Here is a 25,979-nt window from a genome sequence, read left to right on the forward strand (position 1 = left end):
TTACGGATCACTGCCATCTCACCTCTGTCTGCGCCGGTTCGAGTCTCAGATTCAGCCAATGTGGGTATGTGAGAAAGCTTGCCAGTAGCTTCTCGTGGGTCGGTGGTTCTTTCCCGGGTTTTCCCGGGTTCTTCCTCCACCATTAATACTGGCCGCCATGTATAGCCTATCGCGTGCTGAAAAATGGCGTTAAACCCCACAACAACAACAACATACCCACACCTGCCATACCTGCAACTCAAACCCAAACAGAGAGGTGAGATGGTAATGGTGATGCTTTAGACTATTTGGACACCCAGTGTCTGTATAGCTTGTTGGTGCCCTAACATCCGAATTGTATGCTTTCCAGAACCTTTCTTTCAATTCCATTCAGCTTGGTGCTGCTTGTAAGTAAATTTAATCATAAGATGTCAGGGTCCAAACTGGACTCCAGTATTTGGGCAAAATTACTTCTCTAGCTCCAAAAAAATTATAGAAATTATGGGGTCAGAAATGCAAAGTAATTCTGATTGGCCCTCTGGGGGTGGAGACAAGTGCTAGATGAACAGTCTGCTGGTATCATACAAGATGTGCTTTATGATGGCTTTAACTTGGCAGAGCGAGTGAGTTGCATGACCTGTCAATAGACCTGAACTATCTCCAGTTTACATGGAACAAATCTGGCTTTGTCGCTAAGAATAGATGGCAATCAGAGAGTGGTCGTACATTCGTTCTCTTCATTTAATGTTGGCAGAGACAGCAATGCAAGACCCTATCTGTGTTGTCTTGCATGGCATGACATATTTTTCTTTGGTGAAAGCTTGAAAAGAGGATATAGCCCCACAAGCCCAAGCATCACGACTGAAGTGGGTAATACATTAGGTGCACTCAGAAAATCATATTTGCCTTTTGAAAATTACAGTGATCTCTGGAAGCTTCACATTCAAACAATAGTTTAATTGGAGACTAGTTGATATCAGCACAGTCTCCTCACTGGCACTTTTGCTTGATTCACCTGTAATTTTTGTCAGCAAGAAGAATACATTATTTTATTCTTACCCATGAATTTTTTTCATGGTTACAGACTACTCCAGTAGCCTAAGTGGTTAGAGCATCTGCATTGTATGAAGGAGTTCATGGGTTCAAACCCTGGCCAAGTCATATCAAAGACTATAAAAATGGTCCTAGCAGCTGCCTCACTAGATGCACAGCATTAAGAGGTTAGTGCTGGGACTGGTCGGCCTGGTTTCAGGATACTGTGACTGGGTGGGACATCATGCTACATGTCTGTGGCATGAAGCCCCAGTGCTAGACCTCAGTAGAAACTACCACACTGCAAACATCATAGCGATACCACTGAACAATTGTTAAAGTTATATACAAAATCTAAATCAATCACACACACTCATCTTGGCTATATGACTTGTTTGTGCTGCTATCATGTTAGAAGAGCAGGTTATCCTTCATTTATGGAATACAGCCATTGATCTAAAGAGGGTATCTTTAGTAGAGATAAGATGCTCAGCATTTCAACCTCCTAGCACCTATTCTTGAAAAGATAATATGATTGGGTAATATAGTTAGAGGAGAGCAAATGTTATGTATATTATGTTTCTCCTGTTACTTCGTTGACCACATTTCCGTTATAAACCTTTGGACATCTCCATGCAAATGCAAACATCTTTGTTACGTTATCACTTGAGCTAAAACTGAGTAAACAACCATAGCCACCTTGCTGTGGTAAGGGAGGTGGTGAGAAGAGTTGGGGAGACTTTTCCTTTCATTTATAGAAGGAAAAAACAAAAAAAATCCATAATTCTATGAATGCTGGATTTTTGAGGACTTCTTTTATAATATTATTATTATCAGGTGAGTATTTTCAGAGATACAAAAACTTTTTAATAAAATGTAATAAAACCTACTTCAGATAGACATGAAATATGGTATGCATGTTTGTCGGGAGGTTGAATTTTTTATTATTATTTGGCTTTGATTTTTTTTTTATCTGCAGGAGTGAGCTGGGTTTTTAAACTAAAATCTAATATATATTTACATTTAATTTAGAAAATTACCTTTATTATATTCTCTCCTTACACCAATAGATTATATTTCTGATAGGGCATGATATACTATTAAAGTATTTGACATCATTTTGTTTGTCCTGAATATGTTAAAAGGATATGTGTGCTTTGATTTTCCAGGATTATTGTCAGCTTTGTAGTAACTAATAACTACATTTTCATTAGTTATTGCACAAGACTTGCAAACATTGTTTTCAGCTTTTCTTTAGCATGTAAAAATTGCAGGCATAAACTGAGGTCCATTTAAGTATGGGCTAAGCCTATATTGACAAACTTTCCATATATTCTGATTGCAGCTGGAGTGCAGATTCGTCCACAGGTGGTGGCTCAGGGTGTTCCAGGGCAGGTACAGAACGTCCATATTATTCAGGGGCCACAAGGACAGCTTCAAGTCCGTGGCCTTATGGCAGGTTTGTTCAGTTCTGGAATTTCATTCTAGGGATAATCAAGGCAGGATTTAGCATTGTATGCACCATTAAATACTTGGGCCTGCAAGCCCAACTTTTCACATGACTTTAATCTATTTGCAAACTTGAGACATGATGTAATGAATCTATTTATAAACAAGTAAATAAGGAAGTATTTGAATAAATTAATGAAAAAATTATTGTGTGGTAAAAGTAAAACACAGGGTTCCCACGTTACTGGTAAATCAGGGAAAAAGTTGGAGAAATGATACTTTTTTCCCAACCGTGAAAAGTTCTGGAATTTCACAAATATTGATGAGAGTCAGGAAAAACGCTGGAATTTTCCGCCACCACTTCATGCCCAAAACAATCACGTAATTAAGTTGTATCTAAATTGATCATGAGTTAAATTTATCAAATTCTATCCAGAATATTCGCAGTATGGATCATTTGGGTGCTTGCAATAAACATATACCACCATGTCAGCCAATTCTGCACGTCGGGTAATTCTGCACAATGATACATCATTTCTGTAAACATTGGATCACATGTTATTTTGGGCGAAATGTCCATTTGGTATCAAGAAAGAACGACAATACTTTAATTAAGAAAACTGATATTAATAAAGTATACAAAAATATCCCACAATTTGACTTGAAATGCATATGAAAATGTGATTTCTAAATGTCATCATGAAGACCCACCCAATGACCTTCTTGAACCTGTAGCCCAGTAAAACCTATTTACTATGTATATTTTAGACTCATGCAAACCGCTCTGGTGGCCTAGTGGTTAGAGCATCCTCCTCAGATGCGGGAGGTCGTGGGTTTGATTCCTGGCCAAGTCATACCAAAGACTTATAAAAATGTTACTAACAGCTGCCTTGCTTGGTGCTCAGCATTGAGAGGTTAGTTTTTAGGGCTGGTTGGTATGGTGTCAAGATAATGTGACTGGGAGGGACATCATGTTACATGTCTGCAGCATGATGCCCCATTGCTAGGATAATGTGACTGGGAGGGACATCATGTTACATGTCTGCGGCATGATGCCCCAGTGCTAGACATCACTACAAACTGCCACACTGCAGACATTGTACCGATATGACTGAAAAATTGTTAAAGTTCCATTAAAAATACAGATCACACACACACAGAATCATACAAATAAATACATCATTTAAAAGATGGAAATGTTTACCTTCAGAAAATTCTGCATCTTAATCTAAGTTTCCAATTATACATAAAACTGTCCCACATGTACAGAATTATCTGCTACCCAACATGTCAACTTGCCGCTAGAATGGGATTCTCAAGAAATTCCCTGGCATATAGTCTGTTTCTGAATTCTTTAGCAATTTTTCCCCATAAAGAAGACATTGTAAACACATTACATCCTATTCATTGTTGTTTCTCTTCAACATAATAGCTGATTTTTTTCTAAAATGTTGAACTTTAATAGTTTTTTACATGATTGGTTTAGTTTGCTTAATATCTCTTGTCATTTATTGGCATTGTTACGTTGAATTTTGTAAAAATTGCTATAAACCTGACCTAATTACTTGACTAAACTGCTGGCAGAAACAGTCCAAAGTAATGTATTTCATTTCTATAGACTGATGGATAAACAATACATCTTTACAAAGCTGTGTGCAGAATAGGCTGACATCTCGCGAGTCATGAAAACACGGGTGATATCCAGTGCGTCCAAAATTAATATTATTTTGAACAGAATATTCTGGTGACTATTGCCTCTTTTCAAATGGTAAGCATTGCAGTATTTTATTTTCATCAATTGGTTGGATTCAGTAGACGTTTTGCTTCAGTATTGGTCATGGAATTGTATGCTGAGTCAATCCAAACTCTCAGTAGATTATATTTGTCTAGTAGACTTTCATTTTCAAAGTCAGCTCAATATCTGTATCTTTCCTTATGTGGAAGGTATGAAAACCACTCTAGCATCACAAGAGGCAAACATTGTGGTGGCAAAGTGTAGCCACTTATCAGATGGCCTAGCAAACTTTAAACGTTGTTAGATCGAGTGATACATGCTTGAAATGGATACAACAAGTACTTATTTTTTTAGAAATTGTGAGTATTGAAATCATTATGTCTTTAATCTGCTGAAAGACATGATAAAGCTATGGCATTGATGAAATGTGACCTGGTACTTGCAATTTGCATTGCTAGTCGCACGAGTACACAAATCTAACAACCCACATTTTCAAATGTAGAGAAAAAAATAAAAAAAGCAATTAAATGAAAGTCGTATACTGGTTGTAAGAAAAATACAAAAACAAAAGAACACTAAATTTTCCATATTTATATATTCCGAGAACAACTTCTGGAGTTTTGTTGTATCATGGGACTACCATGTTGACACATGCGATCTGCTTGATAAATCAGACTGGCCAGATTGCTAGTTTTTACAGAAAGTGTCTCACTTTCATTTAATATAATTGAATTTCTCTACAACAACATTAAAATGGAGTTTGTTGTCGATATCACGTGACTAATGGACTTGCGATGTCGTTGTTTGAGATTTGTGAAGTGACTAGTAATGCAAATGGCATGTACCGGGTCAGGTTTCATCAATGTTGTAGTTTTAATCTAGTCTATCAGCAGATTAAAGGCATAAAGTTTATAATACTTGCCATTTCTGAGAAAATAAATCATTTTCCTATCGATTTCATGCAGGTATAAGTCGATATAACATAATTTAAAATTTTCTAGGCCCGTTGGTAAGCGACTACCATATGTCACTACCACACGGTGGCGGCAAATTCCAGATTTTCTATATCAAATTGCAATGACCCCTCACCCCAACCTAAATGTCCAAATATGAAAAATGGGGTGGGAATATTTGGAAGAAACCCGGATTGGAAAATGGAATACTATTCGTTTTAAACCAAATTTGTAGTCCAAATTATTGAATCTCATAGCTGAAATTAGAAATTGTCGTCCCTTGTATTATACATTAAAAAACTATTTGAACCCCTGTATCAATACAGGTTTGGGGACTGGTTTAACGAATTACAAGAAGACGAGTTGATTTTACAGACAGTTCAGTCCTTGTTTATACAACAGTATATAATTTTGAAGGTCTTTTGTCAAAATGTAAATCAACTCTTTTGAAAATATTTTTTAAAAGATGGATTTTTAACCAGATTGTCATAAGGAGATTAGATTGTTTGAAAAATCTTGTTTGGGATTTTATTGGCACAGATAAATTCATGGTTAAACTCTTCGTTACAAGACAAGATTCTAATTATTTAAGTTTATTGTTTTTTTATACTGTAATATGAAATGTTTACTTTCTGTAAGATGCATATATATATATATATATATATATATATATATATATATATATATATATATATATATATATATATATATATATATATATTGCTATAGAATTCTTTAGAATTATAGGTTTGAAAGGAAACAAAACTAATTTATGGTTCATTATGTTCTTCACACTTAGCAACATAATGCAGGTCAGCAAAATAAAGTTAGAATTTTTATTTTGTACATTGAAATGACTTGACCTGCCAATTTATAGGAATATAATCAAACTTGTTTCATTTGATATATTTTGTGGTTTTGTACATGATCATCTTTTCTGGCTTAGATGTTTTAGAGTCTTGAAAGAGAACCATCTTTAGATTTAGAAAATGCAAAATGTTCTTTAATTCCATTTAGTATTGGTCATATGTGAACCTTGAAAAAATTAATTTCGTCCTGGAAAAACCCTGGAAATTTAGCTTTAGAAAAGTGTGGGAACCATGAAAACAGAATTTATGCCAATATCATAGTTAGTTGAAATACTAATTTTTGTATTAGTTAATTTTGAGCTGCTACACAGCTGGACATATGTGGTTTGATGTGTATTAAATTCAGGCTATATTATCACACCAAAGCTTTGCCAAAGTAAACCTATGGAGAACACTTTGGCATGCTTAGTTTTATTGTAATGAGGACAGCTCTGCTGGTTATTTAAGAATTAACTTCAAACAGAAACTTCACAATATTAAACATATGTCAAACACCCTACAACTATGACCCTAACATGGTTTTACTTTCACAATAGGCCAGCAGATTATTCGATTGCCAGATGGCCGACTTCAGTTGATTACTGTTCCGCAGCAGCAGGGAGTATCTGTAGTATCAACAGCTACTACTACTACAACAACTACACCCACCAAAACCATCCAGGTCCAGACACAACTTGGACTTCGTACCCAGGCTGTTTTAGTCAGTGGAGCTGCAGGCACGGCCATAACACAGGCATCAGTTGGATCAACAACACCTACAAAAGTTCTTGTCCCAGCTCAGGCCACTACAAATCTGGGTAACCTGAGTTCAGTTGCAGTAGCAGGAGTTAGCAGTGCCACTCCAGGTCAGGCCATATCTGTGTTGTCAACCACTGGAAGTCAGACCATCACCAAGATTATCTCGCCAACCAACAAGTTGATGGCACCAATCATCCAGAAGATATCAGCACCAGGAGTTGTTACTGTTTCAGGTACCCAGTCTGGGACCACCTTAGTGCCACGGATCATTACAAGACAAGGGCTGGCACCACAGATTGTGGTTCAGTCTCAGCAAGGCCTTCAGCAGAAGACATTGACCACTGTCCAGCCAGCTGCATCACAGGTACTGGTTCAGTCACAGCAGCAACCATCTACCACTCTACTCACTCAACAGATACCGACCCAGATACAACAGCAGCAGGCAGTTCAGGTCTCACAGGTGCCTGTATTACAAATTTAGGTGTTGTCTTCCCTGCTAAGCATAGATGAGACATGGGTATTGCTTTTCCAATGGCATTGTTGTTGTGGCTGTTCTGTCTTAGCATTCATTGTTTGCATTCAGCTTTGGTTTTAGTTTGCCTGAATGAAGTGCATGAGAGTTCATGGAATGACCCTGGCAGCATTAGCAATGGTCAGTGTAGACAACAGTATAAAGTTTGGTTCAAGGTGTTGATTATCACTGATAAAAAGGAAGCATGGATTTAAATTTCACTGCTGTGTGTTCATTAGCATTTGCCTGTCCCATGTTTGATTTTTAGGGAAGAGTTTGAGGATAATGTTTGCATTAAAGGTTTGCTGTGTTTAGACGGTAGAGCCAACAAGTTTACAAACAATTGTGAACATCTGCACGTCTTTTAAGAATCAAAACCAATTTATTTAAATGTAATCTAAATGTTTTAAAAGTGACATATGATTACGTACGTATAATGCCATCATTATAAAAGTAAGTAACTGTACCCTGTATTGCAAGCTTAATTTACTTTTGTCAGAGTTGTTTGTTTGAGATCCGTTCCTGTGCTGTATTAACCATACATAGATATCTGTTGAATAAGTATGGTGAGCAGTAATCAAGTGAAGCACCCATCAGAGAGTGCTATGTTTATATTACCTTGTTCACCATCTTCTGATATTGCTGAAATTCAAATATGCCTGTGCCCCAAAAGCAAAGCTAAGATGTCATTGGAATTTTATTTCTTTTATTTTAAAAGCGCAGTAAAGATCGTTTATAATATTTCACAGGGAACAGGGATTTTTATAACAAAATAACTGAGGAACATAATTTCCATTGTCATTATTAGAATGAACTTAATCCAAGAAAGCAAAACCCGTATGTCGCACTTCATGCACATCAGCAAAGAAACATCATTATCTTTCTTTTTTTATTAACAGGTAAATCAGTTTGCTGACAAAACCATGCCTTAGCAAAACAGTTTCCATCACAGCCTGTGGAAAAATTGCGCCATGTGTGATTAAAAGCATACTATTTGCAGTCATTTTACATTTTTTTTGCACAATATTTTTATCAAGGCTTGTGAGGTTATATTAGGATTAAAACATATCCATACATTGATTTCAAAATGAAGATGACTCTTTGGTACATGAGATAGATTTACTTCAGGGTGTACTAAATTATTCAACAGACATATGGAACAATAAGTAAATGGATATTTCTAAATAAATTGGTCATTAAAGTTTGAAAAGCAATTACTGTCATGCTTAATTGCAATGAACCATCAACCCTTGATTTGATTATGAATGAACAGTGATTGTCACACTTTTATAACCTTGCGCATTTGTTATCTGTCATGCCTTTGTTACCTGCTGTGTGTGTAACTCCTCTGTCATTTAAAAGACTTATTATTTAGCTGTCCATGTTTGGTGATGTAGCATTATAATTGAATTCATTTTATCTGACAACAAAAATCAAATGCTATAACCAATCAAACATTTTTTTTAAAAATAACATTACACCAAAGCCTTTGGACTATGTATTAATTAGAGTTTTGTTGGGGAAAGTTAAACTCTTAACATATTAACAGAGAACATAGTAAACAGTCTTTACTATGATTATTTTAATGACAGTAATACAGTGCCCATTGTTATTGCATTGCTATATCTTTACCTGATGCTAATTGCTAGTCTCAGGTGAATATTCTCTCTAATTGATAATAGGTGGCCAGTTTTACCTAATTGAATTTAATTTACCCCTACCCACCCCAGAAAAATGTTACTGGTTGGCAATTTAATTTACCCCCATCCACCCCAGAAAAATGTTACTGGTTGGCATTGGGGTACAAATGAGTTTTGCCATCTGAAAGCTCTTGTTCTAAACTGTTTATAAAACTTATAAAAGATTCAGTTATCTTGAGGAGTACTACTAATTTGCAGCAAAAATAGGTCACAGTACCCCACCTTCTAGCTTCATTATTTCCAGTATGCTCTAGGGATGGAGGCTTTGGTAGGTTAGGTCTGAATGAGGTCATGGGTCAAGAATTGAGATGCCTTTTGGTTCATTTTGCTTTTTTTCTGATATTTAAATAATGCTTCACTTAATTAACTTCTAAGTTGGAATATTACATGATCTGACAATATCCTTTCTCCCTATACCTCCATTGCTTTGAGATTATGTCCCAGGGGTAGGGTCATGGAAGTACGAAGTTGTGTTCTTTTTGGTTTATTGTTGTTGTTGTTTTTATTATTATTATTATTATTATTATTAGTATTTCAAAAAAACCTTATCAGATTCAATGAATATTTTATTATATTCACCTTGTACCACTCATGCGGTTGGATGGAGCAGTTGGGTCAAAAATTATAATACATATTCCTCAGTCTTTGAGCTCAAGTGCTGACAAATATGCCATATGTAGAAAATGTGTGAAAATTTATTTTTAAAACCCCAGTGAATTCATAATATATTGTAATTATGGTCCAGTTGATGCACTTGAGTATTTGTTGTTGTCTTTCCTGGATTACCAGATTAGGATAGAAGTGTCTCTTTTGTGGCAGTAACGTCTGTGTTGCCACTCTGCACACCCCAAAAATGTAGAGTTTGTGTTTGCACTTTCTAGAGGTTTGCACATTTTTGCACTGTTTGAAGAGCAGACATGATGTTCTTTGGAATGATAATATTAAGAGTTTCTAATCTCTTCTTGCAGTGTGCAGGTACTACCAATAGTACTGTACATATTTTCTTATTGAGTCAAACAACAAAGATCTTGATATGCCGTAGCATAAGGTTCCTGCAGATTGTGGTCATAGCAGTTTTTCTACTGATTACTTCTAAAAACTGCACAGACCCAGATTTGCCAGGCTGTTATGTGACAGCAGATCTGGGGTCCATGCAGTTTGTATTTGGACTCGTAAGCAGGTACATATGGTGTATCAATATCTTTGGACAGGCAAGACAGTTTACATATATATATATATATATATATATATATATATATTATTCTCTATTCAGATTCCAACTGTGGTACAGTCAAAACAGGAGGCTCTGCAGCTAAAACAAGACCAAAGCAAGCCTGCTCAAGCAGTTCAGCAGAGTTCGGTGAAGGTAGACAACCTCTCAAAGATCCTGACCCCAGAACAGCTGTTGACTCAACAGCAACAGCAGTTAGAACAGCAGAAGCATCAAATACAGCAAACTTTGGTACAAGAACAAAAACATACAGCTCAGGCCACAGTGACAGCTCAGGTTGAGGACAAGGTACAGCCAGGTCAAATACAGATAGTCCAGACCAAGCCACCACAGTCACTGCTCACAGTCAGTACAACTCTCACTCCACCCACTACTGTAGTGACCTCACCTCCTGCAGGATCCAAGACACCCACTCAGAAATATGCTGTCACTCCACAAGTTGTACAGGAAGGTAAGAAAGTTGATATGCATATATTTGGAAACACCTGTTGTCACCATAATAACCACATAGATGAGTTAAAAATTTACATCATTACAGATATCTTCTCAATGAAGGTTAACCACTTTTCTATGATAATGCAAAAGAGAGAGTATTCATTTTAGATAGAGTGTTAGTTATTTATTATAACTTCATTGTATTTATTTAGTTGTCCGCCAAGCCTTGTTACAGAACCAGACCCCAGAAATCCAAGCCAAGTTACTGGCCATGCAAAAGCACATGACTCAGCAACAGCATGTCATTCCAAAGCCAACTATCACCTTGCCAACACCAGTAGCTGTGCAAAGAACAATCACTCTACAGCAGAAGCAGACGGTGGTGGCAACCCCTGTGGTGGATTCAGCACGAGGCAAGACTAAACCTTTGACCTCTGACCAAAAGGATGAGCAGTCAAGGTAGTGTACACATTCTTTAGGTCAAGATGCTTAAACAGTAAATAAACTGACCTAACAAGTGTTTGCCTTTGAAATGACTAGCTCATGAACTTGTAATGGTTCCAGATCAAGGTTGATCATATTATCTACTTAAAAAATGTTAACTGTTCATAAACCTAACGTTAAGTATTTATTAGTATAGTCAAATCTGCTATTACAGATCTTTCTTTCAGATAACAACATTCCGTTAATACTTTTGTTTCTTTGGTGCATGAAACCTAACTATAATAGAAATGTAGTTGCTTCTACAAAGAATCTTCTGTAACAAGCTCCCATTGGTACCTTCTACAGAACGTTTTCATTGATTTGCTTATCAGATAGTCAGATATATGCATCATTTATGTTTGTAGATTTATCTACATTACAATTATGTGTCGATTTTGTCTTAAGTCATTTTCAGGAAGGGCTACATCAAAGCACATTTTGCCTGTTTACATTAAAACTCATTTTGCAAGCAAGGCATGGTGTTGTACAGAACCCTAATATGTAAAATTTTGGAAAGTGAGACTTGAATGTTTACAGCCACAAAAAGAACATGCATTGTCTTCCTTCAGGCTGGCTATCTGTGGGCAGGTTTTGAAAGGAATGCTGGATAAGATTGAGCGTGAGGAGAAACAAGAACAGAAGCGGCAGAGGAAACAAGAATCAACTGAAGAGAAACAGAAGAGAGTGATGGCTGCCAAATTACAGGGAATCCTATTTAAGCACAAAGAAGCACTTAAGAAAGAAATACTGCGAAAGAGATCCCTGATGGAGAAGAACCTTCAACAAGAGCTACAGGTAACTTTTGGAAACACTTTTAAATGCATCTCAAACTGCTGTTTAGATTATATGTTGGAGCAGCACCTCTTTGTCATGAATTAACTGTATTTTGAGTACAGATTTTATCATCTTTTCCTCCTCGGTTGCATTACAGACTCGTAATACATTGAGCACATCCATCAGCCCTCCCAAACTAATAACAATCATCATCACATCATTTGTTGTTTATGCAACAGAAGTACTAAAAGGACATCAGCTTGTCAAGGTGGTGGTCTCTAGACTGGTCTTCCTTAAAGAGATTGGATCCAAGTCTCATCAGTCAACAGGTACTACTGCTTCTTGCAGTGACGAAAATTGTCCAGTTTTAGTCAGAAATCTGTTTTTTTTATGCAGACCAACATTCCTTTTTTGTTAATAATTCCAGTGGACTTTTTTAAAAAATTGGAATATATTTTTCTGGATATAATTTGAGTAGGAAACAAGGTAACAAAATACCAAGATACCGTATATTGGAATTTAATTATGGAGGTGGGAAATGTTCATTGTTTTAGTCATTAATTATGCAGTTTTGAGTAATGTCTAGCACATTCAAATCTTTTCATGGCTTCTACAGAATTGAAATTTGTTGAAAGAGGAAACAGTATGGACATAACTATGTCAGATTGAGCAGGCTATAAGAAAACAATTGCAATAGTTTTTTTTTTAATAGAATATGTTCAGAAATTGGAGGAACCAGGACTTGCCTAGTGTATGAGCTGAAAAGACAAAATTAATTAGTGTGGCAAAAAAGTACTTCATAGCCAGATCTGGTTTAAAAACACAGAAACTTCCAGCGGTTTTTCAGTCACTTTCATCTTGCAGTGACTGCCTGAGGCCAAAAAAATGTTTCTGGTCAGCCATTCTTCCTAGTTTTTCATTGCCGACCATAGCACTTTTTTCCCCCGAGATAAAAAAAAATAATTCCTGAAACTGATTTATGCATCTAATTGAGCTGGTATAGCCCAGTACTTTAATTATAAGTAAAAGCAAACAAAAAAACTATCTGCCCTAATTATAAAACCAGTGCAATAGGAAACACAGGTGTTTTGGGGCCTCACATCAGGCATCCTGGCCGGGCTGGCTCCTAATATGCCATTAGTGTCAAGCAAAAGTAATACTCCATCCGAAAAAGCCTCAACAGGAAAATTCATTAATATTCAAGATCGAAAATCTTATCCAGGACATGGCTTACTTTGTGCATTGGCCCAAAATTCACAAGTCTAGCACAAAAAAGGTTGCAATGGATTCCAAAGCATTTTCAGAACTATCCTTAGATCGGAAAGCAGTTTCATGCAAGCTTTAAGAACAGTTCTTCACAAGCGACTTGTCAAAAAAATGAAAAAAAACATTCAATTTAATAAGTGATATTCATAGTTAATAATCTTTTCTTACATTTTTTTATAATTTTGAAAGTGTTGTGTATGTTTTTGGTTACTCATAAAATTCTGCACTTTACACGTGCCCTGGAGATGCATGGAAAATTTTCAGGCTCTTGGGTGGAGGCTGTTTTCATCCCTGTTCTTTTAAATAGAGCACACTCTTTCTCTCAGCCTTGCAGATAACATTCACATATGCCATTTCATCAGTAAAGCGATTCATCTAAGTGTTCTCACCTCAGTTGAATATACCTGGGTATTCTTTAATTCTAGGGTCAAACTTTATCATGTGATTAACATGTTGATGCCACCTTAATTAACTGCCATTTGGTTAATAGTACTTTATATTCAACTCAGTTCTCAATCTAGTGCATAAAATCTTTCAAGTAATTCATCTGATATTACATTATAAAATCATTCCTGTAATTTCCTCTGGCACTTTTCTTTATTCACAGATTTATAACATCCTCTTTACAGTGAGATCAGTGCAACACTTGACTGATTTGTCAGTGTCTACACTATCTGTTTACAGTTGTCAACAGTGGACAATATGAAGTGCATAGGATGCAACTGAAGACATGCTATACCAGTATATGTTGTATGTAGTGCAATGCAAGCCATAAATATGTGTTTACATTGATTTGGTGATGTATGGGCAACCATCACTTTAATATTACGAAGCCTAGCAAATAATGGAGCTATCAAGTACATGGACAGAGAAGCAAATAACTTTATCCTTGTCACTAGTGCCATCTTTATTGACATTTTCCATTTGACTGAATCCCTGTAGGTGGAAATCTTGTCCATTCCAAACAGAATTGGCAATCCCAGTCAATGATAGCTTTTCATACAGCATTAGCCAGCCATTGCCATCACCCTCAGTGCATAGCTGCCAAGTGTCTCATTTTTTTCCGTATTTGTCCTGGATTTTGGACCTGACTATAAGTGAATTTTTTGCATAAAAATAGGTTTTTTAATTAAAAAAAATAATAAAAAATTTCCTTGCAATTTTCAGTTTAGAACAGACACTCAGTTCCATTCTGATAGAAATGTATCGCATGTATAAAGAAATACAGTCTTACAATATAATTGGTTCATTCGAAATTGAGGCTACCATGTCTGTCTTTATCCGCCATATTGGATTTCGCGAACGGTTACCGCTGTCACTGTATCTCATCTTCGTAATACTCAGCTTCTAAAAGGAAAGCAGAATATTCAGAATTTTCTCCAGGAAAGACGAGAAATCAGAACTGGAAGGACAATTGTGCCGTCTTGTTTAGAGATGTGAAACCATCCAGTAAAGGAGAAAACTTAGTTTTGCAAATTGTGTAATGTGATTTCGCTAGTGGGCATGGAGGTGCCCATGAAATACAGGAGCACAAAATAGCTAACAAACATTAGTTTGCTGCTTCATCATACACAACTAAGCCTAAACTTATGACATATCTAAATACCTGAGAGAACCATGATGTAATTTGATCAAAATTCGGTTTATTAAATTTCTTATAGAAATTAACCTTCCTCTTTCAGTTACTAGTGTTACTGGCAATTTATTTTGCACACATTTTCCAGACTGTAAAATCGCAAAGGATTACTTACATGCTAGAATGAAAACAGTTCAGTAAGAAAATCACACAGAATTGAGATCATCAGTGAAAGTTCGTACATTGGAATCGATAATGATTGGAGAGAAAAAAAAGCAAGGTGTGGAAAAGGCTTCTATAAACAGCTTTAACTCATTAACCCCTGGTGCTATGTTTACGCGTCAGGAGGTAGTAACCTACTTCAGAGCTCTGTGGTGTCAAGATCAATGAAGATGCACCAAAGTTTGTGGTATTACAGAAAAGGAAACAGATGTAGCTCTACAATGATATCAAATAATCTGGACTTTCTATTTGCATTACAAATAACAGAGGGAAAAACATTGGTTGAGACCCGATTTTTTAACACCAAAAATTTGCCCAATGCCAGATTCTGATTTTGTGTCCAGAATTTAGACTTTTGGGTTCAGATCTAAAGATAAGTTGCAGATTTGGAGGAAGAAAGGGTCAGGACACATAAATGATGGGTCCAGTAAGCAACAAAAAAAAGGAACAACTTCAGCACATATATGAGCAAAATAGCCAATGACAATGTTTCAAACACAACTTAGGCTAAAATAAAATCGCTTGGAATCAGATGTAATTGGATGTATAATTAAGTAGCCCACCAGATGTGTTTCCTACCCCCCATTTCAGATGAAAATGGCAAAAGTCTCTCTGGGTTAATGAGCTAACTGCATCAGGAATAATGTTGAGAAAGCTGGATATTTGAAATTGAGGGAGTCTTGTCCTGCTTCCAAAACATGGCATGATGCACACTTAAGTAAAGCTGATTTGTTGAGTTTGTTAGCCTGGCAACTTCAAACATTCCCCTCCCCCACCACATCTACCCTTTCTCTCTCCTTCTTTCTCTGCCTCTCTCTCTCATGCAGACATACACAGGTTGATGCTCAGAATGATCTTCTTGTAGAAATAATTTTGAAAGATGTGGCTGATTTCAGAGGGAAGAAATGAACACCCTCATGCTACCTATTTTCTTAATGTATTATGACTGGAAAACTTACTTAAAGGAGAGACCAGTTTTCAGAGTAAAATATAGTTGTTCAGTAATACTTTTGCAATAATAATATGGACACACCCTCTCAAGCCTTACACACAGTTACATCCTTTAAGAAACATGCACATCCATTCCAATAGTAACTGGAGATTGACAGGGCTTGGTACTAAGCCATCTATCGTAGGGTGGGGTGATGGTTCTAGTCTGACTCCCACCTCCGCAAGCAAATGTACATTCTGTTGGATAAAAAAGGTAGTAAATATTCAAAGGTGTGCTATAACAGATAAATCGTATTTTACCTATTACAGAAAGATATTGCAGAGCTTGTAAAACTCCAACAGGCAAAGAAGAAACAGGCAACAGCAAAATCAACAACTGTTCTGCCAGTGATGGTTGGTGGGCAAGTGAAAAAACAGCCAGATGTTCCAGCATCAATTATCCCACCACTACCTCCAACAAGTGCTCAGGCAGCTGAATCAGCCAAAGCCAAGAAAAGAAAACAAAAAGTTATATTCACTGGAAATACTAAGTCTCTTAATCCCAAGAGAAAGCTTTACTGTGTCTGCAAAACTCCCTATGATGATACAAGGTGAGTACTTTTGTGTAACAAAATCAAAACCTATTTACAAAAATCCATATGACGATACAAGGTGAGTAATTTTGTGTAACAAAATCAAAACCTGTTCACAAAAATCCATATGACGATACAAGGTGAGTACTTTTGTGTAACAAAATCAAAACCTGTTCACAAAAATCCATATGACGATACAAGGTGAGTACTTTTGTGTAACAAACTCAAAACCTATTCACAAAAATCCATATGACGATACAAGGTGAGTACTTTTGTGTGACAAAATCAAAACCTATTTACAAAAATCCTTATGACAATGCAGAGTAAACCACTCTAGTTCAGACTAAGTGCATAGTGCACCAAGTAATATGGTGAAGATAAAAAAAATTGTTTTTGACAGTAACAAATTTTCACATTAGGCCCACTTTCCCCTCATAATTTCATGTATGTGCCTTGATTTAGAATATTTATAATAATTAAACAAAATCACTTTAAAAAGATACTGGTCCATTCTGTAAATTTGTCGGCTTTACATTGATAGATTCTACATCGGATGTGACCTGTGTTCTAACTGGTTTCATGGAGAATGTGTTAATGTATTAGAAGACAGCGCTAAATTCCTGGATGCCTACATCTGTGATGAGTGCAAGAAACAACAAGAGTGTGCTACAGAAGAACTATACTGTCTTTGTCGTACACCTTACGATGAAACCAAGTAAGAGACCATCTGACTCATTGCTTTCTCCTGTTAACTATAACTGATTTGAGGGTTATCAGTTGTTGCATGATGTGGTTATGTTACACAATGCTACATAATTTAGGTGCTGCCTTAGTCCTTTTGCCTATTAGTTCATCTCTAGTGAAGTTATGTATTTAGGTCATTGTCATTGGGATATTCATGATCCATGAATACATTTCTAATTTATTTCTCTTTTTTTGTAACTCTGCTATAAACCAGAAGAAATTGCAGTCATGTAAGAATCTTGTTATTGCTACTCCTGCATTGATGTTCAGACTGACATAAACACAAAATGACTTTTTATCATATAATTGTTATTTACATTAATATCCCGATATATTGTTCATATAAGTAACAAATAATCACACCTCATGATGTCACAGATGACATCATGCCAAGGCATCCAGATGAACACTTGTCATCTATTTATGACATGTACATGGTCCTAAATGACAATTGTGCCAACTTTGACATCATGGTGACCATCTTTATCATCTACAACTTCTCCAGAACGTATGGTGATATCAACATGGAATTTTAAATAAAAGTCTTATGATGTGTTGCTGTTGCTGGTCCTAGATGAAAAATGATTGTTCGCAATTAAGTACCAAAATGGTTATCATGAAAATCTTGTTACGACTACTCCTGATTGGATCACTATAGCTGGATTTTGTTTAAAATGCTTCTTGTAAGATGTATATTTGGTCCTCAATTAAAATTATGCTGACCTAACCTCTAAAATGGCTGCCTTTGTGGTGCTGAATGAAAATTATGCTGATATGACCTCATATGTGGAACTAATGGTGTCATTTCTAACATCTTATACCTGTTCCTTAAAGAATTGGTGGCATCAACATCAGGTTTTCAATAAATGCTCCTTGAAATATGTAATTGGTCCAAAGTGAAACTGATGCAGATCTGATCTCTCTTTTAAACAAGGTGGAAGATCGGTCCTTAAGGTAATGCCTGTGACTTCGAAAATCAGTGATGCATGAAAATTCCCACAAATTAGTTTCAAGTCACACATATAAAAATGTACTGTGTGCACTAAACAATTTTTATTCAACTGTTAACCCTTAAGGTGCTTGTTGTGACACATCAGTAAAGGTATCATAGTGCTTGTCATGACATCTGTATTCAGGTAGGCAGATATTTACACCACAGCTGCCATGTGTCCCATTTTTCCCATATTAGTCACATATTTTGGACCTGAATATGGGTGTATGTTTTCCTTGTTAAAAATCCATTTTTTAATTTTAAAAATTTACTTATAAATTTCCATGCAATTTTTTTCTGTTTTTGGATAGGCACTCTGTTCCATTCTGATAGATGTATATTGTATGTATGTAGGATTAGAATTCTAAAATATGATTGGTCCATTCGGAATCGATGCTACCTTGCCTGTCTTAAGTGACCATATTGGATTGTGCACACAGTTACTGCTATCACTGTATCTCATGTTCATAATAATCAGCTTCTAATCATGTTGAAAATTGTGTAATGTGATTTCGCTACTGAGCATGTAGATGCCAGTGACATAAAACAGCATGAAAAAGCTAATGAACATAGCTTGCTGCTTCATCGTGAACAACTCAGCCTGAACTTAACTGAAATACCCGAGAGAACCTTGACGTAATTTGAAGTTTGGTTTGCTAAATTTCTTTTAGAAATGAACTTTTTTCTTTCAGTTACTAGTTTTGCTGGCGATTTATTTCTGACACTTTTTCCAGACAGTAAAATACTAGAACAAAAACAGTTCAGAAAGAAAATCGCACAGAATTCAGATCATCAATAAAAGATGGTACATCGGAATCAATAATGATTGAAAAAAAAGGGTGTGGAAAAGGCCCCTATAAACAGCCTGTATGTGAATGTGTGTTGCACTCTTGTATCTTCTAAAAAAATGGGCACCCAAATGGAACTGGGTTCCCCATTCAGAAGATGCATGAGTGCAACACATGTAACTTTGACATTAAATAATTAAGGTACTGTCCTACTTTACTGATGGTTGTCAATGTTGTAAATAGGTACATATGTATTAAAGTTTTAAGTGGTCTGATCTAGATTGTGCTGTGTTATGGTAGAAATGTCAACATTTTGAAAATACATTTACGCATTTTATCAGCACAGTCAAAGGTTCCTCAGACAAATTAAATAATCTTTCAACAAGCCTGAGGGTCACCTCATTTAGAATGCAGGACAGGCCTGATCTAAAATTAGAGGGGCCCCGGGTGTCTGGCTATCAGATGTTTTGAGCATATATATATATATATATATATATATAAAATTACCTTATCACCCCTGTCAGGGCAGATTCAAGTCTCGGGCTAGGTCAGTGTGTGTATGTGAGAAAGCTTGCCAGTGTCTTCCTGTGGACTGTTGGGGTTGTCCTGTATTTTTCATCCACCAGATAAATTGGCTGCCATGTATTGCCTTTCATGTGCTAAAAAATGGTGTTAAACCAACAATATATTTGAAAGTGTGTTATGTTCGGATGGAGACATATTATGCAATGTATTTTGGCCATATGACATCAAAATGACTCAACAGAAACTATACAGTATAATTATTTTTAACCAACAGGTGTACCTAGGTCATAGATTTATAACAGATAGGTACAAATAATTAATCAACTACCTCTTAAGACAATTATCTTTTATTTATGTTTCAGAAACTTCACTCAAAAATGGCAGTTGAAAACATTTTTAACCTGGTTTGAAACAACTATAACATGTACGTTGGAGTACATATATAGGTGTCTTTACACCATAGTGTTTATCCATTCAAACCACTGAGTAAGCTGAACTTACTTGTTCACTATTTAGGAGGTTAAATCAAAATTAAATTTGAATTATTTGGTGAAGTTTTGAAAAGTGGAAAATTTAATTGCTTATTCTAGTGACAGTTGATTGACTCTTTCCACTTAAACTGACTGACTGGAAAGAACAATTATTATGCCACACGTGTCATGTGGGAGCATCTTTGGTTTTAATGGGGATTTTAACATGACCACTCGCGCTCTTTGACGTCAATAAATAGAATTTATGATCATTTGCTTCACATTTTTTTTTTCTTATTCAAGCAAAGTGATGTAAGAAAGTAATTTGGATTTTATACAAAAGATATTCCACAGCACAGCATTGTTTTGAAAGTTTCCGATTAAAAAAATTATTAGGCTAAATCTTCTGGCATAATATTCAGACCTTGGTTATTTTTTTAATTGTATAATTTTCTTAATTTATGTACACAGAGTTTTCTACCATTATTATCCCTTGGCAGGTTCACTTATAGTTTCAGACTGATTTTATGAAGAAAATTACTCTAGCACATCAGTTAAAATCTTCTCTAAATTATATTTAAACAGTGCATTCACTAGTTTGATTCTTAGGTACAAATTGATGTTTTAAGGTTCTGAACACAAGTTGGTTTGTTTTCATCAGCAAATGATAACTTGCAGAATTCAGGTACTTGGAACATGTGCTAACATGCAGAGGAAAGGGTTTATCAGTCAACCATTCGAACACATGGCTATTAATGTACAAAAAAGTTGTTTTTGTGTGCAGTGATATCAACAACTGCATGAAATAAATTTTACCTGGGCCTTACCACACTTGGTTATTTGTCTGGGACTGTGGAGCATTTCAAAACTAATAAGCTACTGTCACTCATTTTACATCCAAAATGTCACAGGCTGAGTTGTTTTTGCTTTCCTACTAGACAGAGGCAAAGTTTACATTGTTTTTGCATTTTAATAGCCCATTTTCCCCCTGGTTTCGTGTGTAATATTGTCAGGTTGTCAGTGGTATTGTTTATATTGTGAACAAATGATGCTTCATTTCTAATCTTATTCCATTTCAGATTTTATGTTGGTTGTGATCGGTGTCAGGACTGGTTTCATGGCCATTGTGTTGGAATCACAGAAAAAGAAGCATCGCAGCTTGACACTTACATTTGCCCAAGTTGTCAGAAGAAGGATGCAGTGGATCCAGTAAGCCTGAAGGAACTTTCAGACACTGATTACGAAATCCTGCAACGCCTAATGAGTAGCATGCTGGTTTGTATTTTAAGAATCATGGGGTGTTTTGTCTAGATATTTATATGTACAGTGGAAATCCATGGTATCATGCTTTTATTTTTACACATGGTTGTCATGTGGCTCCAGAAATTTTGAACTAATTTCACAAATTTCTTTGTACTGTAAAGATTTAGTTCCAAATAAAATGAGTTTGATGGCAAGATATTTTTTATACTTGAAGAAGAAATATCCTTCACTGATTTGTGCTTATTTTTGAAAGATGTAAACTCTTTAATATGCTGATAATTATTAAAATACTTATTATTGAATAATATAGTCATTAAGGTTTCTTTGTGTTCGATTCATCCTGCTTACAATAGTTGATAAATCCAGGGCAAACAATAGCCAAATGTTTGCTCACTCTGGTATTTACAACAAACTGAGGTTAAGCATATTCTGATATTTGTAATTGAATCAGTTGTACTTTAGATTTTTTAGCTTAAATATGACTGTTAGGTCTTGTGAGCTAACTGTATGATCCTTCACCCATTATATGGTGTTCAGTTTGGCTATTTTGTACAACTTCTCTAAAACTGTTTGACCTATTTGGACATAATTTTAGAGGGAACATTCCGGTATCAAGCCTTTAAAGTTTGTTCACTATATGCCAGTCTTTCATCCACTCTGGCACTGTTACTAAAAGTAGAAAAATGTTGAACAGCTTCTCAGAAACTGATAATCAGAATTAAACAAAAATTAAACTGGCATTAAGCATTTAACATTTGCTCTGATGATGTCAGTCAGCCATCAAATATTTTCTGCTGCTGCTAATATTAAAAAACAACTACTTAAAACAACTTCTTTCCAGAAACTTCTCAACATTTTACCATATTTGGCAGACAGTAGCCTGAAACAGACAACAAGTTATTATTTGTGCTGATCTGCCGTCTAATATGGCCACCATTTCTTATACAGAAAACTGTTACATGATTTTTCAAAAACTGCTTATTTCATTAAAATGTTATAGAAAGCATCCTTGCATAGAAGGGTTTCATATTATGGGGACTTCCATAAATTTCATATGCATGGAGGGGGTGCTAGGAGGATTGACAGAAGCATATGCCTGTGTATTGGGAAGGTGGTGAGTGGTAGTAAGTACTTACATTATGCACTGTAAGTATTTTACATTTGCCTTAGACATGCAATGGTGATGATTGTATGTAAAATTCAAGTTACATTTTACAGTTAATACTTCCTCACTTGCATTTTCAAGTATAAAAATTCATTCTGGGTATGTTACATAGCATTGTAACTTAAAACTGCTCATTTTTATGAATGAATTAAACTTAGTTTTCAAAGCTCAGTTGTCCAAGTCAATGTTGGAAAAGGGCAGGGGGTAATGTAAAGTTTTTACAAAAGTATGCTCTGTAATAAGGGGTGGAGAGGGTTGAAACTGGCTGATTATTTGCATACATACTTTATGGACATCCACTTATGCAGGCAGTGCCAATTCACCATCAAATGTTGCCACTGTTATAAAAATAGCAAACTGACTTCTTAAAAACACTAAAAGAATTTGACCAAATATGACACTAACCTGACATAGATATTTTAAGATCTGTATAACTGTCAGTCTACCGTAAAATATGCCACGGATATGAAAAAAATAGAAAACCATTTCAGTGGCTTCTCATTACACACTCAGCAGAATGTGACCAGATTTGACAACATCCTGCCATAAGGGGGCGCTCACCAGGTATTAAGTACATATGAGAGAGTGACATGTAAAGTTAAGTTATTTGCATTTAAAACATGTGCAGTGGAGAGAATTTTGGCATACCCCTATGCTATTTTGATGTAACGTAGCAGACATTTATTTGGATATTGTACTTGTGGAAATTGTGATCTAAGCACACTGCTAAAATGCCTGTTCCCTTGTGCTTAAAAAATCAGCCTGAATTAGTCTAAAGCACACTGTCTTCAGCAGCTATTAAAATAGGGAAAATTAATTTTGCCAGACTAGACAATACCAGTTTCTGAAAGTACAATGAATGAATTACCAAATAAATAAAACATAAAAAAAAGTTAATTTTTTTTACAATTTACCTCTGAAGTTTAGGAAGTGAAAATGACCTAGTGGAGCTTGCATTTGTTTGAAAGGTGCAAATCTGGAGTAAGGCCAAGCTGTATATTCTATAACCCATATTACACCCATCAATCATACACCAAAATAAAGGTAATTAAAGGTTCTTTGAACAATACCTAAGATATACAAGGTCTTTTTTAAATAGCCAGTATAACCATTGAGGAAACCCAGGGAAATTCTTTTTCTTCAAAATTCTAAACCTGTGCAAAATACGAAACTGTAGAGCACCACCTAATGGCCTTTCAGATTTGAACAAATGTTGCCAATCCACCATCATCAAATTTAACAGAAAGCATTCTTCCATTATCTTATAGAATATTAAGGCCTTTTAAATTTGAACAAATGTTGCCAATCCACCATCATCAGATTTAACAGAAAGCATTCTTTCATTATCTTTAAGAATTATTAAGGCCTTTTAAATTTGAACAAATGTTGCCAATCCACCATCACCGAATTTTTCAGAAAAGCTTCTGTCATTAAGTTTCTTTCAGATAGCATAACGGTCTTTCGGTATTGGACAAATAATCCTGATGAGATGTGGATTTTGATACAGAAAACAGAATCATTGAACGAATTGGTTTCATTACATACTCAGAAAACATCCTTAAAAAATGGTTTCTGCAGACCCAGTTTTCTTGGCCAACTACTCTTGCATTTGGCTATTAGGCAGAGTGTGATGGTTCCATATCTACTTGGGCCTCTTGTTTGCTTAGCCATTTATGTAACAATATGGGTTTAGAGCAGATACATTTCATATCCTAGACTTTTACTGGTATCTCTTATACTGACAACTTTCCCTCACTCTGGAGTGTTTTTTGTGTTTTTTTTTTCCTACAAGCAGCTTGCACTTATCTCATATCATCATTATTGCAGTAAAATTGGGTTGATAATTGGTTTCCTGTATAGTATTGGAACCAGCCTTATTGGCATACTTGAGAAATTTGAAAATATGTTTTATCTACCATATGGTGCATATAATTACAGGGCATGCTTCTAGTTGGCAAAACAATTAAACTATCACTAATACAGTTGAGTCTTTCTGAATGTGCTTAATAGCAAACATGAAGTGCTAACAAAATTTAACAAACAGAATGATTTGTTGCAGGGTTTTTGCATTTCCTTAGTTCAGACCAAACACTGCTGTCCTTAATATTGGAAGTGGGATGGGATGTGACAAAATAAAAAGGGAAGTTTAGGGTTCACAGCATTACCATAATATGATGAAGAATTATGTGTACATAGGAGCTCAGTATTTCCTGTCAAGTTTTATTTGTAAAACATTGACAAATCCACAAATCATCATGAGTAAAAAAGAACAGTTGGGGAAACTTCTGCATCTTATGACTTTTCACTTCCTTTTCCAGTCTCACAAGATGGCCTGGCCCTTCCTGGAGCCCGTGGATCCAGATGAAGTACCAGATTACTATGCCATTGTCAAAGAACCAATGGGTAGGTTGTATAGCAATCACCATAAAAAGAAGAGAAGTTTATGGCATTTGTTCATGGCCAGATGGCCTCACATGACTTAAAGTCAGAGTCCATCAGTCAGAAGTTTATGATGAATAAATTACAAAGAAACTTCTAAAACTCAGATAACAATCATGCACATACATGGCATTATATATTAAGATTGAAACTATACTGGCTTAAAGTCAGACAGGCTTGAAAGCTAATGACTTGCCCCCAACATTTTAAAATAAATGCTGGACCTACATCTCGTGAAGTCTTCAAAGCTGTTTTGTATTTGATAACTTAACAATTGAAACTTTTTTAAATACAAAAAGTTGATACCTGTTGAACTTCTGCATGGGAGTCTCAAGGGAAATCCTTTATATCAGAGATTTGTGTCTGTGACATATCTGGAAAAGTTTATTCTTTTATTTTTAAAAAGTAAGGACTTTTTAAAATGTGCCACTCGCGTTACTGAATTTAATATCATTTGCTTGATGCACATTATGCATGCTTGCTGCTATACAGAATAGGTAAGTGGCACCTTGACGTGTGCAGTAAAAAGTAAAATTTTCATAATAATTTGAAATGTTCAGTGGGTTCTAGTAAGTCTAAAAGTGTTTCACTTTTTTCATCTCTTTTCTCAGTGTCACTTTTATCTCTTTGTATACAATTTCAGAAGTCTAATTTAAACAGTGTGTCTCATCTACAGGTCCAGTCAGGAAGATAATATTTGATTATAATACTTTGTAGTGTTTTTGACAGTGATTTGAACAATACCTGAATGTAAATAGAGCTTTCCTATTTACTGCTAACATTTGTAATGGGAGCCATGGTTGCTTAGTAGTTTGCAATAGAAAGAGTACGGGTTGAAATCCAACCGTTGTATCAGCCTGGGTCAGCTACTGTTGTGTGATGATGGACAAGGCACTTAGTCCAATTGCCTTGGCTGACTTGTGTAACTGTGCCATAAAGTGGCAGACAAAACCAGTTATTTGTAACCTACAGTCTTTCTTCCTTTATAAAGCAAAGTTGTCAAAAACATTAAAAACACCTTACAAACCTTTACAAGAATTTTCTTGACAGCAATCACGTTTATACAGCATACCTTGATATGTAAGGATTTTGATGAGTATTAACATTATACAAATTCT

At 35.6% G+C, this 25,979-nt stretch overlaps 1 protein-coding gene across 2 annotated transcripts in view; it reads left to right on the forward strand.

Annotated features, from left to right (window-relative positions):
- LOC149805923 (nucleosome-remodeling factor subunit BPTF-like) overlaps positions 1-25,979 on the forward strand; it is a 90,659-nt gene that overhangs the window by 52,868 nt on the left and 11,812 nt on the right. The window contains exons 15-23 of one of the 2 annotated variants that reach the window (XM_089950703.1): positions 2,357-2,470; positions 6,554-7,215; positions 10,240-10,648; positions 10,845-11,091; positions 11,685-11,910; positions 16,214-16,494; positions 17,018-17,191; positions 21,074-21,269; positions 24,741-24,825. In XM_089950703.1, coding sequence (XP_089806829.1) covers positions 2,357-2,470; positions 6,554-7,215; positions 10,240-10,648; positions 10,845-11,091; positions 11,685-11,910; positions 16,214-16,494; positions 17,018-17,191; positions 21,074-21,269; positions 24,741-24,825 — 2,394 coding nt within the window. The remainder of the gene's footprint in view (positions 1-2,356; positions 2,471-6,553; positions 7,216-10,239; positions 10,649-10,844; positions 11,092-11,684; positions 11,911-16,213; positions 16,495-17,017; positions 17,192-21,073; positions 21,270-24,740; positions 24,826-25,979) is intronic. The other variant, XM_089950704.1, reaches the window with a different exon arrangement.

This window comes from Sinohyriopsis cumingii, chromosome 2 (assembly GCF_028554795.1).
Source record: "Sinohyriopsis cumingii isolate HCF-2022 chromosome 2, ASM2855479v2, whole genome shotgun sequence".
Classification (NCBI taxonomy): domain Eukaryota; kingdom Metazoa; phylum Mollusca; class Bivalvia; order Unionida; family Unionidae; genus Sinohyriopsis; species Sinohyriopsis cumingii.